We start from the raw sequence: 19,498 nt of genomic DNA on the forward strand, positions 1-19,498 counted from the left end.
TTTTCCTGAAGGAACTCTCCTGAAGGAATCAATAAAGTACTATCAATCTATCTATCAAACATTTTTATGTTAAAATACTGAACAGATGTTTATTGGGATAAGTTAAACATCTGTTCAGTATTTTGGTTTTTATTTTCAAATACTGAAGAGATGTTTATTGGGATAAGGTAAACATAAATAAATAAATGATAAATGGGTTGTACTTGTATAGCGCTTTTCTACCTTCAAGGTACTCAAAGCGCTTTGACACCACTTCCACATTTACCCATTCACACACACATTCACACACTGATGGAGGGAGCTGCCATGCAAGGCGCCAACCAGCACCCATCAGGAGCAAGGGTGAAGTGTCTTGCTCAGGACACAACGGACGTGACAAGGTTGGTTCCAGGTGGGATTTGAACCAGTGACCCTCGGGTTGAGCACGGCCACTCTTCCACTGCGCCACGCCGTCCCTTAACATATGTATGTTTAGTACTTTAACATAAAAGTGTTTGATTGTGAGGCATTAAAAGCCACAAAATTCAACGGTACAAACGCTGGCTGAATAACAACAATATGAACAATACACAAGGGTTAAAATTGATTTTGCTTCCTTTTAAGATATCGGCAAGTAGGGCTGGGCGATATATATAAATATAATCGATATATCGCGGGTTTGTCTCTGTGCAATATAGAAAATTACCATATCGTGATATTTGAGTATAAGTTCTCACACAGTTGCTTTTAGCTGCTGGCATTACACTACAGGCATTTCCCACTCTTTCTTGTCCCTCCTTCTCATAGACAGCAAGCGCACCTTTTTACAAACGTCACATACGTATGTATAAGCCCCTCGCGGAGCAGAGTGGTAGTAGCATGGGTAACGTTAGCTGTGGTGCGAGTGGGAATACGAGAGAAAGAAGGTAAGAATCTGGTAACAAATGAAGGAAGAATTAATTCCCAAGAAAAACAGCAGGGGGTCCATTGTCTGGCGGTGGTTTGGCTTCAAGTGGGAATATGTCGAACAGACAACCGTAATTTGTCAAGTGTGGGGCAAAAGCGTTTCTAGAAAAAGTAGCATTACTGCTAATATGTAGCATCATTCGAAAAGTCACCCGCTAGAGAATGAAGAGTGCTTACTCCGCATGTCAACATCTCCGTTCGGTGCCACACCAACAAAATGCAGAGGCAGCCATTTCCACAACACCGTATGAAAAAAAATAGTCAACAACATAAGGAGATAACAGTAACCCACCACATAGCCATTTGATTTCCTATTATGCAGCTCATTTTTATTTGACAGTTATTGAAATATATTGTGTGACATCATGCACAAAAGTGCACTTTGTTTTGTTTCCCACATTCTTTATTTTCATGTACATTCTGGGTAGCGCAGAGCGATATATATCAATATATCGCGGGTATGTCTCTGTGCGATATAGAAAATGACTATATCGTGATATTTGAGTATACGTTCTCACGCAGTTGCTTTTAGCTGCGGGCGTAACATGACAGGCTCTCCTTGCTCTTTCCTGTCTCTCCTTCTCACAGACAGCAAGCGCAACTTCTTACATACGTCACATCCTGTCACGTCATACGTCACATACGTATACGCCATCGGCCAGCAGAGAGGGAGCAGCATGGGTAACGTTAGCTGTGATGCTAGCGCAGCCGTGCGAGTGGCAATATGAGAGAAAGAAGGTGCAAATAAAGGAAGAATTAATTCCCAAGAAAAACAGCAGGGGGTCCACCATCTGGCGGTGGTTTGGCTTCAAGTGGGAATATGTCGAATAGACAACCGTAATTTGTCCAGTGTGGGCCAAAAGCATTGCTATAAAAAGTAGCATCACTGCTAATATGTGGCATCATTTGAAAAGTCACCTGCTAGAGAATGAAGAGTGCTTACTCCGCATGTCAACATCTCTATTCCATCAAAATGCCGAGGCAAACATTTCCGTCAACACCATATGAAAAAAATAGTCAACAACAGAATTTAATAACGTCCGTAGTAACCTACCACATAGCGAAGGACGAACACTATTTGATTTCCTATCATGCAGCTCATTTTTATTTGACACTTAAAATGTCTCTGACAATCTTGCACTTTCTGTTTTGGAAATGACATGAACGTTCGTGCCACTGCTTAACAACTGTTTAATAAATACAGTTTTGGTCAATTGACTTAGTTGTGATTTCCTTCTCTGCATGAAAGTTTAAAAGTAGCATATATTAATGCAGTATGAAGATGAATGTTTTAATGTAGACACATAGAATCATCATACTGCTGTGATTATATGTATCAAGAATTAATTCAAAGCCAAAGCAAAATATCGAGATATATATTGTGTATCGCGATATGGCCTAAAATTATCAAGATATTAAAAAAAGGCCATATCGCCCACCCCTACAAGAAAGTTCTAAAGCTTTAGGTGTTGTTGTTTTTTACCCTTCGCATTCATATTTCGGTGTTTGTTGCATTTTTGTTGCGCTTTGCCTGATTGTAAAATATGTGTATGGAGAGGGTGTGACCTTCGTATGTTGTCAATATTCTGTGTTTTATCGTCCATTGTTAATATTGTAAATCCCACATTCTTTATTTTCATGTACATTGTGGGTGTGTCATTCAGTAAAAAAAATAACGTCACAACGTTTTTAGCATTCAATCAGACATTATTGTGAGGGTTTGTATTAGTGTTCCTAAAAAAAGATAAACCGGCCCCCAGACACATTTTTTTTCTCTAAATTTTGCCCCGAGTCAAAAAATTTGCCCAGGTCTGTACTAGTAACAACCGTTCCTATTGGTTCTCGCCAGAGAGCCTGTAGATCAGTGTTTTTCAACCTTTTTTGAGCCAAGGCACATTTTTTTTCATTGAAAAAATCCTGAGGCACACCACAAGCAGAAATCATTAAAAAGCGAAACACCGTAGCCGATATTGACAATAAAAAGTGGTTCTGGCAATTGTTGGATATGACTTTAAAGCATAGGCAAGCCTGCATCAGTATAGCTCTTGTCTCAAAGTAGGTGTACTGTCACCAGCTGTCACATCACACCCTGACTTATTTATAAATAAATAAATGATAAATGGGTTGTACTTGTATAGCGCTTTTCTACCTTCAAGGTACTCAAGGCGCTTTGACACTACTTCCACATTTAACCATTCACACACACATTCACACACTGATGGAGGGAGCTGCCATGCAAGGCGCCAACCAGCAACCATCAGGAGCAAGGGTGAAGTGTCTTGCTCAGGACACAACGGACGTGACGAGGTTGGTACTATGTGGGATGTGAACCAGTGACCCTCGGGTTGCGCACGGCCACTCTACCACTGCGCCACGCCGTCCCTAATTTGGAGCTTTTTTGCTGTTTTCCCGTGTGTAGTCTTTTACTTCTTGTCTTGCCCTCCTATTTTGGTGTTTTTTCCTGTTTTGTTGGCATTTTCCTGTTGCAGTTTCATGTCTTCCTCGAGCGCGCTATTCTCCACACCTGCTTTGTTTTCGCAATCCAGACTATTTAAGTTGTGCGGACGCTGTCCTTCTTTGTGGGGACATTGTTGTTTGTCATGTTATTTACGGATGTACTTTGTAGACGACGTCTGCTCCACACGCTGTAAGTCTTTGCTGTTGTCCAGCATTTTGTGTTTCGTTTACTTTGCAGCCAGTTCAGTTTTAGTTTCGTTTTGCATAGCCATACCTAAGCTTCGATGCCGTTTCTCAGCGGCACTCGGCTTTTGTGTATTTTTGGTTAGATACCTTATTACCTCCATGCTGCTTCCCGCTGTCATCTGCATATTGTGAACATGACACAACGTGTTCCCGACATCTACAAAGCAATTAGCTACCTGCTGCCACCTACTGATATGGAAGACTATTGATTGATTGATTAAAACTTTAATTAGTAGATTGGACAGTTCAGTACATATTCCGTACAATTGACCACTAAATGGTAACACCCCAATAAGTTTTTCAACTTGTTCACGTTAATCAATTCATGTTACAAATATATACTATCAGCATAATACAGTCATCACACAGGTTAATCATCATAGTATGTACATTGAATTATTTACATTATTAACAATCCGGGGGGTGGGATGAGGAGCTTTGGTTGATATCAGTACTTCAGTCATCAAAAATTGCATCAACAGAGAAATGTGGACATTGAAACAGTGTAGGTCTTACTTAGCAGGATATGTACAGCCAGCAGAGAACATAGTGAGTTCAGATAGCATAAAAACAAGTATATACATTAAAAATACATTTGATTATTTACATTAGGTTATTTACAATCCGGGTAGATGGGATGTGAATGGAGGAGGGTATTAGTAAAGTGTTGAAGTTGCCTGGAGGTGTTGTTTTAGTGCGGTTTTGAAGGAATATAGAGATGCACTTACTTTTATACCTGTTGGGAGTGCATTCCACATTGATGTGGCATAGAAAGAGAATGAATTAAGACCTTTGTTAGATCGGAATCTGGGTTTAACGTGGTTTGTGGAGCTCCCCCTGGTGTTGTGGTTATGGCGGTCTTTTACGTTAAGGAAGTAGTTTGACATGTACTTCGGTATCAGGGAGGTGTAGCGGATTTTATAGACAAGGCTCAGTGCAAGTTGTTTTACTCTGTCCTCCACCCTGAGCCAGCCCACTTTGGAGAAGTGGGTTGGAGTGAGGTGTGATCTGGGGTGGAGGTCTAAAAGTAACGGTTACTCTGCCGAGTTCTAAACAGCACAGACACTCAACAACGGCACATTATTTACGTATTATAATTACTTGTGTGCAAAAATATTTTTAACACAATTAGGTGAAATTACATAATCTCCCACATGCACACCAGCCTTTAGTGTGGTTGAAAAACACTGCTATAAATCAGTATTTTTCAACCTTTTTTGAGCCGAGGCACATTTTTTGCGTTGAAAAAATGCGGTGACACCACCAGCAGAAATTATTTAAAATTCAAACTTACTTAACAGTAAAATGTGGTTGTCGCAATTGTTGGATATGACCTTAAAGCATAAGCAAGCATGCATCACTATAGCTCTTGTCTCAAAGTAGGTGTACTGTCACCACCTGTCACATCACATCATGACTTATTTTCACTTTTTTGCTGTTTTTCTGTGTTTAGTGTTTTACTTCTTATCTTGGTGGCTTCTTCTCTTTTTTGGTTGGTATTTCACTGTAGCACTTTCATGTCTTCCTTTAAGCCAGTGGTTTTCAAATGGGGGTACGCGTACCCCTGGGGGTACTTGAAGGTATGCCAAGGGGTACGTGAGATTTTTTTTTAAATATTCTAAAATTAACAACAATTAAAAAATCCTTTATAAATATATTTATTGAAAAATACTTCAAGAAAATATGAATGTAAGTTCATAAAGTGTGTTAATAAATGCTAAATGCAATATTCAGTGTTGAAGGCTAGATTTTTTGTGGACATGTTCCATAAATATTGATGTTAAAGATTTCTTTTTTTTTGTGAAGAAATGTTTAGAATTAAATTCCTGAATCCAGATGGATCTCTATTACAATCCCCAAAGAGGGGAACTTAAGTTGACGATTACTTCTATGTGTAGAAATCTTTATTTATAATTGATTCACTTGTTTATTTTTCAACAAGTTTTTAGTTATTTTTATATATTTTTTTCCAAATAGTTCAAGAAAGACCACTACAAATGAGCAATATTTTGCACTTTTATACAATTTAATAAATCAGAAACTGATGACATAGTGCTGTATTTTACTTTTTTATCTCTTTTTTACAACCAAAAATGCTTTGCTCTGATTAGGGGTTTTTTGACTTAAAAATATGTTCACAGGGGGTACATCACTGAAAAAAGGTTGAGAACCACTGCTTTAAACGATATTTCCCGCATCTACTTTGTTTTAGCAATCAAGGATATTTCAGTTGTTTTCATCCTTATTTGTGGGGACATTGTTGATTGTCATGTCATGTTCGGTTGTACATTGTGGACGCCGTCTTTGCTCCACAGTAAGTCTTTGCTGTCGTCCAGCATTCTGTATTTGTTTACTTTTGTAGCCCGTTCAGTTTTAGTTTGGTTCTGCATAGCCTTCCCTAAGCTTCTATGTTTTTCCTTAGGGGCACCCACCTTTTGTTTATTTTTGGTTTAAGCATTAGACACCACCTGTCTTATTGTTGCGGTCCGCTCCCTGTATGATCAGTGTCAGAGCTCGGTCCGCATTGCTGGCAGTAAGTCGGACACGTTTCCAGTGAGGGTTGGACTCCGCCAAGGCTGTCCTTTGTCACCGATTCTGTTCATAACTTTTATGGACAGAATTTCTAGGCGCCAGTCAAGGCGTTGAGGTGTTCCGGTTTGGTGGCCGCGGGATTAGGTCTCTGCTTTTTGCAGATGATGTGGTCCTGATGGCTTCATCTGACCGGGATCTTCAGCTCTCGCTGGATCGGTTCACAGAGTGTGAAGCGACCGGAATGAGAATCAGCACCTCCAAGTCCGAGTCCATGGTTCTCGCCCGGAAAAGGGTGGAGTGCCATCTCCGGGTTGGGGAGGAGACCCTGCCCCAAGTGGAGGAGTTGAAGTACCTAGGAGTCTTGTTCACGAGTGGGGGAAGAGTGGATCGTGAGATCGACAGGCGGATCAGTGCGGCGTCTTCAGTTGTATTGTTCCGTTGTGGTGAAGAAGGAGCTGAGCCGGAAGGCAAAGCTCTCAATTTACCGGTCGATCTACGTTCCCATCCTCACCTATGGTCATGAGCTTTAGGTCATGACCGAAAGGATAAGATCACGGGTACAAGCGGCCGAAATGAATTTCCTCCGCCGGGTGGCGGGCCTCTTCTTTAGAGATAGGGTGAGAAACTCTGTCATCCGAGAGGAACTCAAAGTAAAGCCGCTGATCCTCCACATGGAGAGGAGCCAGATGAGGTGGCTCGGGCATCTGGTCAGGATGCCACCCGTACGCCTCCCTAGGGAGGTGTTTAGGGCACGTCCAACCGGTAGGAGGCAACGGGGAAGACCCAGGACACATTGGGAAGATTATGTCTCCCGGCTGGCCTGGGAACCCCTCGGGATCCCCCGGGAGGAGCTGGACCAAGTGGCTGGGGAGAGGGAAGTCTGGGCGCAGTGGAAGAGTGGCCGTGCGCAACCCGAGGGTCCCTGGTTCAAATCCCACCTAGTACCAACCTCGTCACGTCCGTTGTGTCCTGAGCAAGACACTTCACCCTTGCTCCTGATGGGTGCTGGTTGGCGCCTTGCATGGCAGCTCCCTCCATCAGTGTGTGAATGTGTGTGTGAATGGGTAAATGTGGAAGTAGTGTCAAAGCGCTTTGAGTACCTGAAGGTAGAAAAGCGCTATACAAGTACAACCCATTTATTTATTTATTTACTTAGGCTGCTAACCCCGCGACCCGACCTCGGATAAGCGGAAGATGATGGATGGATGGCGTTAAGACAACTTTTTACCTGCATGCTGCCTCCCGCTGTTTCCGACATCTACAAAGCAATTAGCTACTTGCTGCCACCTACTGATATGGAAGAGCTCTAGACAACACCGACACTCAACATTACTAGTTTGCAAAAAATGTTTTCAACCCAAATAGGTGAAATTAGACAATCTCCAGACTGTATCTCACGACACACTAGTGTGCCGCGGCACAGTGGTTGAAAAACACTAGATAACAGACGTCTTTATCGTGCATGTTTTAATTATAAAAAAAATATATAATTAAAAATGAGCTGAAAAGTTCGTACCGTCTCCTACACCCACAAGAAACGTTTTAACCAAAACAAACATTTAGAAGGATTTCGACGGAGAAAACGAGTTAAAGTGTTGTGGTCGGTCAGCTAGCATGTTAGCTAGAGCGGCTAAGGCTAGCTTGCCCGACATCATCATCATCATCATTATTATTATTATTATTATTATTATTACCTGGAGCACTGCAGTCGGCGCAGACCTCCTTGCTTCGCACTCGCTTTGACATCCCCCTTCACGCTTTGGGTTTTGGGCATACGCCGAGGTCAAATAATCCGTGTTGGGCTGGCAAGAAAGCAACAACTCTGCCCATCTGCCTGCCTACTGCTCAACAAAGATGGGCCCCGGTCGAACACTATTGGAGGAGGCGAGTCTACTGTTGAACAAAGATGGGCCCCGTTCCAACACTATTGGAGCCGCTGCGTCCTTGTTCGGTTCCTTGGTCGCGTCCTTTTCGCAAATGTATATTATCTGCTTGTGTTGGAACGTAGCACCTACAGAGAGGTCATTAAAAAACAAACCTAATCGACAAATAATCATTAATATAAACCTGACGACCGTTATTTTTATGGCTATCTTGTAACAGGCAGCACGGTGGAGAGGGGGATTTTGATGGATTGAGACTTTTATGAGTAGATTGCACAGTACAGTGCATATTCTGTATAAATGACCACTAAATGTTAACACCCGAATACGTTTTTCAACTTTAAGTCGGGGTCCACGTTAATCAATTCGTGGTAAATATACAGTGGGGCAAAAAAGTATTTAGTCAGCCACCGATTGTGCAAGTTCTCGCACTTAAAATGATGACAGAGGTCTGTGATTTTCATCATAGGTACACTTCAACCGTGAGAGACAGAATCCTGGAATTCACATTGTAGGAATTTTAAATAATTTATTTCTAAATTATAAATAAATAAATAAATGGGTTGTACTTCCATCCATCCATTTCCTACCGCTTATTCCCTTTTGGGGTTGCGGGGGGCGCTGGCGCCTATCTCAGCTACAATCGGGCGGAAGGCGGGGTACACCCTGGACAAGTCGCCACCTCATCGCAGTTGTACTTGTATAGCGCTTTTCTACCTTCAAGGTACTCAAAGCGCTTTGACACTACTTCCACATTTACCCATTCACACACACATTCACAAACTGATGGAGGGAGCTGCCATGCAAGGCGCTAACCAGCACCCATCAGGAGCAAGGGTGAAGTGTCTTGCTCAGGACACAACGGACGTGACGAGGTTGGTACTAGGTGGGATTTGAACCAGGGACCCTCGGGTTGCGCACGGCCACTCTTCCACTGCGTCACGCCGTTATGGTGGAAAATAAGTATTTGGTCACTTCAAACAAGGAAGATGTCTGGCTCTCACAGACCTGTAACTTCTTCTTTGTCCTCCACTCGTTACCTGTATTAATGGAACCTGTTTGAACTTGTTATCTGTATAAAAGACACCTGTCCACAGCCTCAAACAGTCAGACTCCAAACTCCACTATGGGGACCAAAGAGCTGTCGAAAGACACCAGGAAAAGAATTGTAGACCTGCACCAGACAAGAAAAAGTTAATCTACAATAGGCAAGCAGCTTTGTGTGAAAAAAATCAACTGTGGGAGCAATTATCAGAAAAAGGAAGACATACAGGACCACTGGTAATCTCCCTCGATCTGGGGCTCCACGCAAGATCTCATCCGTGGGGGTCAAAATGATCATGAGAACGGTGAGCAAAAATCCCAGAACCACACGGGGGGGGGACCTGCAGAGAGCTGGGACCAAAGTAACAAAGGTAACACACTACGCCAATAGGGAATCAAATCCTGCAGTGCCAGACGTGTCCCCCTGCTTAAGCCAGTGCATGTCCGGGCCCGTCTGATACAGCAGAGGATTGGGAGAATGTCATGTGGTCAGATGAAACCAAAATAGAACTTTTTGGTATAAACTCAACTCGTCGTGTTTGGAGGAAGAAGAATACTGAGTTGCATCCCAAAAACACCATACCTACTGTCAAGCACGGGGGTGGAAACATCATGCTTTGGGGCTGTTTTTCTGCTAAGGGGACAGGACGGCTGCTCCGTGTTAAGGAAAGAATGAATGGGGCCATGTATCGTGAGATTTTGAACCAAAACCTCCTTCCATCAGTGAGAGATTTGAAGATGAAACGTGGCTGGGTCTTCCAGCATGACAATGATCCCAAACACACCGCCCGGGCAACGAAGGAGTGGCTCCGTAAGAAGCATTTGAAAGTCCTGGAGTGGCCTAGCCAGTCTCCAGACCTCAACCCCATAGAAAATCTGTGGAGGGAGTTGAAAGTCCGTGTTGCTCGGCGACAGCCCCAAAACATCACTGCTCTCGAGAAGATCTGCATAGAGGAATGGGCCAAAATACCAGCTACATCCCAGAACAAGATAGTCAGGTTACTTCTCAACCTCCACCCCAGATCACACCTCACTCCTACCCACTTCTCCAAAGTGAGCTGGCTCAGGGTGGAGGACAGAGTAAAACAACTTGCTCTGAGCCTAGTCTATAAAATCCGCTACACCTCCTTGATACCGAAGTACATGTCAAACTACTTCCTTAACGTAAATGACCACCATAACCACAACACCAGGGGGAGCTCCACAAACCACGTTAAACCCAGATTCCGATCTAACAAAGGTCTTAACTCATTCTCCTTCTATGCCACATCAATGTGGAATGCACTCCCAACAGTGGTAAAGGAAAGTGCATCTCTAGCCTCCTTTAAAACCGCACTAAAACAACACCTCCAGACAGCTACCACCCTTGACTAACACCCTCCTCCATTCACATCCCACCTCCCCGGATTGTAAATAATCAAATGTATATACTTGTTCTTATGCTATGTGAACTCACTATGTTCTCTGCTGGCTGTACATATCCTACTAAATAAGACCTACACTGTTTCAATGTCTATTTTTCAGACTGATTGAATTAATTGAAAACTTTTATTAGTAGATTGCACAGTACAGTACATATTCCGTACAATTGACCACCAAATGGTAACACCCCAATAAGTTTTTTAACTTGTTCAAGTCGGGGTCCACTTAAATTAATTCATGGTAATGACTGAAGTTCTGATATCAACCAAAGCTCCTCATCCCACCCCCCTGATTGTAAACAATGTAAATAATTCAATGTATACACTCTGATGATTAACTTGTGTGATGAATGTCGTCCGTCTGTCTGTGTTTGCCCTGCGATGAGGTGGCGACTTGTCCAGGGTGTACCCCGCCTTACGCCCGAATGCAGCTGAGATAGGCTCCATCGACCCTGAACGGGATAAGCGGTTGGAAATGGATGGATGGATTGCTTGGTTGAAACTTTTATGAGTAGATTGCACAGTACAGTACATATTCCGTACAATTGACCACTAAATGGTAACACCCGAAAAAGTTTTTCAACTTGTTTAAGTCGGGGTCCACGTTAATCAATTCATGGACTGCATTGTGCTGATAGTATATACAGTATGTATGCATATACATACATATATATATATATATACATACATATATATATGTATATATATATACATACATATATATACAAATATATGTATGTATGCATGTATTTATATATATACTGTATATACATATGTATGTATGTATATATATACATATATATGTATGTATGTATGTATATATACTGTATATATGTATATATATACATATATATGTATGTATGTATGTATATATATACATATATATGTATGTATGTATGTATATATATACATATATATGTATGTATATATATGTATGTATGTATATGTACATATATATGTATCTATATATGTATATGTATATATATATGTGTATATATATATATATATGTATATATACATATATATATATATATATATATATATATATATATATATATATATATATATATATATATACACACACATGTGAATACAAGGCACACCTGATCAACATGACCGCAAAATAATCCAAAATGGGGAGAAAAAAATAAAATTTGAGTGCTAACACTTTGATAAGGTGGGTGAGAAACACTACTAAATTCAATAAATAACTCGAAGCAAAGTACGAAGGTAGCTTTCAGGATGCTCACCTTCCCCCTCCTCCTTTATTGTATTTACTTTATATAATAATATTTTTAGGTGTCTAGAACACATCAATTGGATTTACATGATTCCTTACGGGGAAGAATTGCATCAGTTTTCTTACATTTCAGTGTTTGTCTGACCATTTGGAACAGATTACAAACAAAAACCGATGCGGTCTCCATTAAAAAATATTTTGCAACATTTTCTGTTCTCCCCAGACTCAGTTCCTCTCTTGCCATGCAAAATAGTAATTTTGCCTTTAAAATCACAGAACTGAGATCCTGCTATTGCAGAATAGATTGTCTCCGGTAGGTTCCATACCAAGCAGACTTTTGATCACATTTATTCATTATTCAGAATGCGTAGGAAAAAAATGCATCATAATGATTGTGAACGATAGGCAACATTCTGGAAACAAAAAAAAAGTGCAGTTCCTCTTTAAGGTACACGCAAACATTTTAGTTAGCGAATGTGACAGTGAACCCCACATCTGGTTCTACTCGACATGATGTAAGTTTGTTTTCCAACCCCGGGAGGGAAGAAAGGGAGTGTGAAGGACAGTGCTGAGAAGAAAGAGTGGATGATATTCATTAAATTAAAGAAATAAATCATCCAAACATGGACGTGTAGCTAACTTAGCAAAGTAATTCAATTTTGATTGATTGATTGAAACTTTTATCAGTAGATTGCACAGTACTGTACATCCTTCCATCCATCCATCTTATTCCGCTTGTTTATTTTTCAACAAGTTTTTAGTTATTTTTATATCTTTTTTTCCAAATAGCTCAAGAAAAAGCACTACAAAAGAGCAATATTTTGCACTGTTATACAATTTAATCAATCAAAAACTGATGACATAGTACTGTATTTATTTCTTTTTCTTTTTCCACAAATGCTTTTCTCTGTTTAGGGCAGGCGTCGGGAAGCTTTTTGGCGGAGAGAGCCCAGAATCCAAATATTTTTAAACGTATTTCCGTAAAAGCCATATATATTTTTTTTTTCAACACTGAACACAACTAAATGCGTGCATTTTTAAGTAAGACCAACATTTCCAGAGTATAATATGTCTCTTATTCTTTGTAATAACATTGTTATTCTGAAGCTAACTGTGGAAGGGGCGTGGCCTGCGGGCCTGCAGCGAAGCGGGGGGATGCCAGGACCGGCCTCGAAATCAGGGACAGGTGCGTAGATGGCCCACCTGGGCCTTGTTATCTAATCACCTGTCGCTCTGTTTATAAGCAGCGGCCAGGAGGAGAGACAGGGTTGGGGCTGGAGCCAGAGTGCGAGCGAGAAGGAAAGACAAAAAGAACATTGCTGGGAAGCAACTGAGAGAATTATTGAAAAATAAAAACATATTGTAACCCTGAAACAGGCTCTCATGTCAGTGCTTGGCGGTCTGAAGAACCCCCAGGAGGGCAAGACCCACTCTAACCAATAATAAATAACTTCATACCATTAACGCAACTTCTTGAACAGGTGCGGTAGAAACGGATGGATGGATTATCAATCAATCAATCAATGTATTTTATTTCGGCAATCTTCACATAAAACAAAGAACAACAACAAGAAAAGAAAAACAAAGAAGAAAAAAAACACTCATTTGTGCAATGATTGAGCCGAAAGGGTGTTGGTTGAAGCAACGCTTATATAAACCTACCCCATCACAACAAGAACAAGGTTCAAAATATATAAAATCTAAAACATGCTTCACTTATATTACTTTTTTTTTTTAAACAATATATAAGCAACATATATGTAGCACACGTCTCATATACACAGTTTAACATTTAAATCAAACATATACATTTGCACACTTATATATATATATATATATATATATATATATATATATATATATTATATATACACAATTCATTTAAATTCCATATAAAGTGGTAATATATACATTTTAATATAACCTATATGTATAATTATGAAATCATAAATTGTATTTATATACATATTTTATATTATTGTCTTTCTAAAACAATGTTTGCTCTTCTTTCTTATATTTACTAATGATAAATGATTTAAAAAGCTTTTTAAACTGGTTTATGTTGGTGCTGTGTTTTATTTCATCCTTTAAACAGTTCCATATTTTAACCCCTGCTAATGTTATACTCATTCGTTTCTGCGTTGTTCTACAATATTGGATCTTAAAAAGTAGTTCTCCTCTTAAATTATAAATCCCTTCTCTCTGTAAAAATCTTCTCTGTAACCCTGTTGGAAGTGAATCTTTACTTGCTTTATAAATCATTTGGGCAGTCTTGAGTTGGATGAGATCTGGTAGTTTTAAATCAAATGTTTTTATAAATAATCCATTAGTGTGTTCTCGGGGTCCTGTGTTATGTATCAGTCTGGTGGCCCTTTTTTGCATTATGAATAGTGGTTGGATGTTCGTCCTGTATGTATTTCCCCAAACTTCTAGACAGTAACTCAAATATGGTAAAACAAGTGTACAATAAAGAGTGTGTAATGTTTTTTGATTAAGAATGTGCCTTGTTTTACCCAGGACAGCAATACTTCTGGCCAACTTCCCTTTGATGTATGTAACGTGTGACTTCCAGCAGATCCTGTGGTCCAAGATCACACCCAAAAATTTGATTTTGTTTACTCTTTCTATACTAACATTGTCTATATACAATTTTACATCTATATCATTTCTCTTATTTCCAAATAACATAAAGTTAGTTTTATTTAGGTTTAATGATAATTTATTAGCATCAAACCATTTTTTTAGTTTATACATCTCCATGGTGACGGTCCTCCGGAGCTGCTGCAAGTCCACATCAGAACAGAGTACATTGGTGTCATCCGCAAATAAAAATGCACGTGAAGGTTTTATATTTTTAACAATATTTTTAGCACTGGTTACAAGTAGAATTTTTCATTACTTATCATGTTAAGCAATGTCAGCTCAGATTTATCCGAGAGCCAGATGCAGTCATCAAAAGAGCCACATCTGGCTCTAGGGTCATAGGTTCCCTACCCCTGGTTTAGGGGGTACTTGAGTCCCAAAAAATGTTCACAGGGGATACATCAAGGCAAGGCAGCTTTATTTGTAAAGCACTTTTCATACACAAGGCAGACTCAAAGTGCTTCACAGACAACAAAGTGAAATGAAAGGAAATAAAAGCAAAATGAAAATGCAGACAATAAAAATAGAAACAGTGCGGAGGTTAAAAGTTAAAAGATTAAAAGAGTTAGCTGAAAGCTAAGGTGAACATAAAAGTTTTCAGTCTAATTTTAAAAGTAGTCAGAATTGGGGAAAGTCTGACATCTTCAGGAAGTTTATTCCAGCTATTTGCTGCATCGTGGTCTAAGAAGATCTTAGTGATCTAGAGGGCTTATATAGTGGGAGCATATACTTCAGCCATAGACCATGTAGTGATTTATATGTGAGCAGGATTAATCCGTAGTCTAGCCTACAATAGTCCTCATTTCTTTGTCATTTTAAATCAGGGGTCACCAGATGAGTCGCCCGCTGGCCTGTTCTAAAAATAGCTCAAATAGCAGCACTTACCAGTGAGCTGCCTCTATTTTTCAAATTGTATTTATTTACTAGCAAGCTGGTCTCGCTGAGCTCGACATTTTTAATTCTAAAAGAGACAAAACTCAAATAGAATTTGAAAATCCAAGAAAATATTTTAAAGACTTGGTCTTCACTTGTTTAAATAAATTCATTTATTTTGCTTCTTATAACTTTCAGAAAGACAATTTTAGAGAAAAAATACAACCTTAAAAGTGATTTTAGGATTTTTAAACACATATAGCTTTTTACCTTTTAAATTCCTTCCTCTTCTTTCCTGACAATTTTAATCAATGTTCAAGTAAATGTTTTTGTTTTATTGTAAAGAATAATAAATACATTTTAATTTGATTCTTAATTTTAGCTACTGTTTTTTCGACGAAGAATATTTGTGAAATATTTCTTCAAACTTATTATGATTAAAATTCGAAAAAATTATTCTGGCAAATATAGAAAATCTGTCGAATCAAATTTAAATCTTATTTCAAATTCTTTTGAATTTTTTCAAAAAGATTCGAATTAGCTATTTTTTTCTCTTCATTTTTTTCCGTTGAATTTTGAATTTTTAAGAGTCAAAATCGAAGATAAACTATGTTTCAAAATTTAATTTTCATTTTTTTTCTGTTTTCTCCTCTTTTAAACCCTTCAATTAAGTGGTTTTTTTGATCATTTATTCTCTACAAAAAACCTTCCGTAAAGGGAAAAAAATGTATGACGGAATGACCGACAGAAATACCCTTTTTTTTTATATACAGTGGGGCAAAAAAATATTTAGTCAGCCACCGATTGTGCAAGTTCTCCCACTTAAAATGATGACAGAGGTCTGTAATTTCCATCATAGGTACACTTCAACTGGGAGAGACAGAATGTGAAAAAAAAATCCAGGAATTCACATTGTAGGAATTTTAAAGATTTGTAAATGATGGTGGAAAATAAGTATTTGGTCAACCATTCAAAGTTCTCACTGATGGAAGGAGGTTTTGGTTTAAAATCTCACGATACATGGCCCCATTCATTCTTTCCTTAACACGGATCAATCGTCCTGTCCCCTAAGCAGAAAAACAGCCCCAAAGCATGATGTTTCCACCCCCATGCTTCACAGTAGGTGTGGTGTTCTTGGGATGCAACTCAGTATTCTTCTTCCTCCAAACACGACGAGTTGAGTTTATACCAAAATGAATACATGGATGATACAGCAGAGGATTGGGAGAATGTCATGTGGTCAGATGAAACCAAAATAGAACTTTTTGGTATAACCTGTATATATACCCTATATACTGTAACGTATTATTTTCGGGTCTCCCCATGTCTAGCGTTAAAAGATTACAGTTGGTACAAAATGCGGCTGCTAGACTTTTGTCAAGAACAAGAAAGTTTGATCACATTACGCCTGTACTGGCTCACCTGCACTGGCTTCCTGTGCACTTAAGATGTGACTTTAAGGTTTTACTACTTACGTATAAAATACTACACGGTCTAGCTCCAGCCTATCTTGCCGATTGTATTGTACCATATGTCCCGGCAAGAAATCTGCGTTCAAAAGACTCCGGCTTATTAGTGATTCCTAGAGCCCAAAAAAAGTCTGCGGGCTATAGAGCGTTTTCCGTTCGGGCTCCAGTACTCTGGAATGCCCTCCCGGTAACAGTTCGAGATGCTACCTCAGTAGAAGCATTTAAGTCTCACCTTAAAACTCATTTGTATACTCTAGCCTTTAAATAGACTCCCTTTTTAGACCAGTTGATCCGCCACTTCTTTTCTTTTTCTCCTATGTCCCCCCCTCCCTTGTGGAGGGGGTCCGGTCCGATGACCATGGATGAAGTACTGGCTGTCCAGAGTCGAGACCCAGGATCAATCAATCAATGTTTATTTATATAGCCCCAAATCACAAATGTCTCAAAGGACTGCACAAATCATTACGACTACAACATCCTCGGAAGAACCCACAAAAGGGCAAGGAAAACTCACACCCAGTGGGCAGGGAGAATTCACATCCAGTGGGACGCCAGTGACAATGCTGACTATGAGAAACCTTGGAGAGGACCTCAGATGTGGGCAACCCCCCCTCTCTAGGGGACCGAAAGCAATGGATGTCGAGCGGGTCTAACATGATACTGTGAAAGTTCAATCCATAGTGGCTCCAACACAGCCGCTCGTCGGGACCCAGGATGGACCGCTCGCCTGTATCGGTTGGGGACATCTCTACGCTGCTGATCCGCCTCCGCTTGAGATGGTCTCCTGTGGACGGGACTCTCGCTGCTGTCTTGGATCCGCTTTGAACTGAACTCTCGCGGCTGTGTTGGAGCCACTATGGATTGAACTTTCACAGCATCATGTTAGACCCGCTCGACATCCATTGCTTTCAGTCCCCTAGAGGGGGGGGGGGTTGCCCACATCTGAGGTCCTCTCCAAGGTTTCTCATAGTCAGCATTGTCACTGGCGTCCCACTGGGTGTGAGTTTTCCTTGCCCTTTTGTGGGTTCTTCCGAGGATGTTGTAGTCGTAATGATTTGTGCAGTCCTTTGAGACATTTGTGATTTGGGGCTATATAAATAAACATTGATTGATTGATTGATTGATTGAACCTATTTAAAAAAAATTGAAAAATTACAGTAGAAATTTAGAGTAAATTCACCATAAAAATAGGATTTTTAAATTTTTTTTTATTATAGTGCAGCTCTTGCTTTCAAAAAGGTTAGTGACCCCTGATTTAAATAAACAAGTGAGGAGGGGGGGGGGGGTGATAGAACACGCTGCTGTGGCTTTAAAGGGGTGTTGGTTGGCGGAGGAGAGGCAGCACACAGGTCGTGTTTAGCAGCAAAAGAACACTACGTACGCTCCTCTCGTCTGCCTCTCTTCCCTTTTTTGTTTGTGTGTGTGTGTGTGTGTGTGTGTGTGTGTGTGTGTGTGTGTGTGTGGATAGTTGACGTCTCGTTGTTGTTGCGAGAAGCGAGAAGAAGCCGAGCATCCTGCACCCCGCCTGCAGCGATGGGAGGTAAATGCATTCCCGTCTTTTAATATCGGCACCATCGTCCTCCTGTACTCACACGTATCGACTGTGTTTTTCTGTGCCGTGACAGAAGCCGAGACGCGGCAGAAATTGCTGCGCAATGTGAAGAAAGAGGTTCGTTCGTATCACCCACCCTCCATTTTTTTTTGTGTGTGTGTTGTTATTATTGCATAATGAATGGATATGATTAAAAATGGCACAGGGTGGTGATGACGACGGTGGTGCTGATGAGAGTGATGATGATGTGCATCCTCCGTAAATCTCAATTGTGTCACATTCTGTCTAATATCGGTAACTGTTATCATGCTGCTTTTTGCAAATGAAATAGCACGTTGGAAGCGAGACTAGAGAGGGGGGGAAAAATAGGATGATTTATTCATGCCGGGTACTTCCAGGCGTATGGCGTCTGTGCTCCCCCTCACCTGTGACTCATTGCCTCGCAAACTACACATGACTCTTCGCCGTAAGCTTCCTGCAGCAGTCCGTTTGAAGTGTGGATTTTGGATTTTGGAACGCAACTGGATGAGGCAGAACCTGGAGGAAATTGCGTGCGAATTTTTAATCTATTTATTTATTTTTGTATTGTTGAAGTCGAGCACACCGTTTTTAAAGGCCTACTGAAATGAGATTTTGTTATTCAAACAGGTTCATTCTGTGTCATACTTGATCACTTCGCGATATTGCCATATTTTTGCTGAAAGGGATTAGTAGAGAACATCGACGATAAAGTTTGCAACTTTTGCTCGCTAATAAAAAAGCCTTGCCTGTACCGGAAGTAGCAGACGATGTGCGCGTGACGTCACGGGTTGTGGAGCTCCTCACATCTGAACATTGTTTATAATCATAGACTCCAGCAGCAAGAGCTATTCGGACCGAGAAAGCGACAATTTCCCCATAAATTCGACCGAGGATGTAAGATTTGTGGATGAGGAAACTTAGAGTGACGCGAACGTCTTCGAAAATGAGCTGAGTCATTCAAACGTTGTTTTTATATCAATCTATCGTCCTGGTTTTCAAACATTCTTAGTGCAAAAACATTAATTTACTAATTACATATACAAGTGGATATCACCTTTGGAACAGAGGTTCCACCTATGGCAGCACGGTGGACTAGAGGTCAGTGCATGTGCCTCACAATACCAAGGTCCTAGGTTCGGGATCTTAGAGTGGACTCTTATTAGGAGTATTTT

General features: G+C 40.3%; 2 protein-coding genes across 7 annotated transcripts in view; one reads left to right on the forward strand and one right to left on the reverse strand.

Annotated features, from left to right (window-relative positions):
* LOC133535789 (ARF GTPase-activating protein GIT2-like) overlaps positions 1 to 8,059 on the reverse strand; it is a 44,439-nt gene extending 36,380 nt beyond the window's left edge. For 4 of the 5 annotated variants that reach the window (XM_061875739.1, XM_061875741.1, XM_061875738.1 and 1 more), the window contains exon 1: positions 7,875 to 8,058. In XM_061875739.1, the coding sequence (XP_061731723.1) occupies positions 7,875 to 7,926 (52 nt within the window). In that variant the 5' untranslated portion in view covers positions 7,927 to 8,058. Of the gene's footprint in view, positions 1 to 7,874 lie in introns of all 5 variants that reach the window. The other variant, XM_061875736.1, reaches the window with a different exon arrangement.
* A 10,029-nt stretch (positions 8,060 to 18,088) lies between these two features.
* LOC133535790 (small G protein signaling modulator 1-like) overlaps positions 18,089 to 19,498 on the forward strand; it is a 35,325-nt gene continuing 33,915 nt past the window's right edge. Inside the window, exons 1-2 of one of the 2 annotated variants that reach the window (XM_061875742.1) lie at positions 18,089 to 18,293; positions 18,379 to 18,422. In XM_061875742.1, coding sequence (XP_061731726.1) covers positions 18,287 to 18,293; positions 18,379 to 18,422 — 51 coding nt within the window. In that variant the 5' untranslated portion in view covers positions 18,089 to 18,286. The remainder of the gene's footprint in view (positions 18,294 to 18,378; positions 18,423 to 19,498) is intronic. The other variant, XM_061875743.1, reaches the window with a different exon arrangement.

Source organism: Nerophis ophidion, linkage group LG17, assembly GCF_033978795.1.
Source record: "Nerophis ophidion isolate RoL-2023_Sa linkage group LG17, RoL_Noph_v1.0, whole genome shotgun sequence".
NCBI lineage: Eukaryota > Metazoa > Chordata > Actinopteri > Syngnathiformes > Syngnathidae > Nerophis > Nerophis ophidion.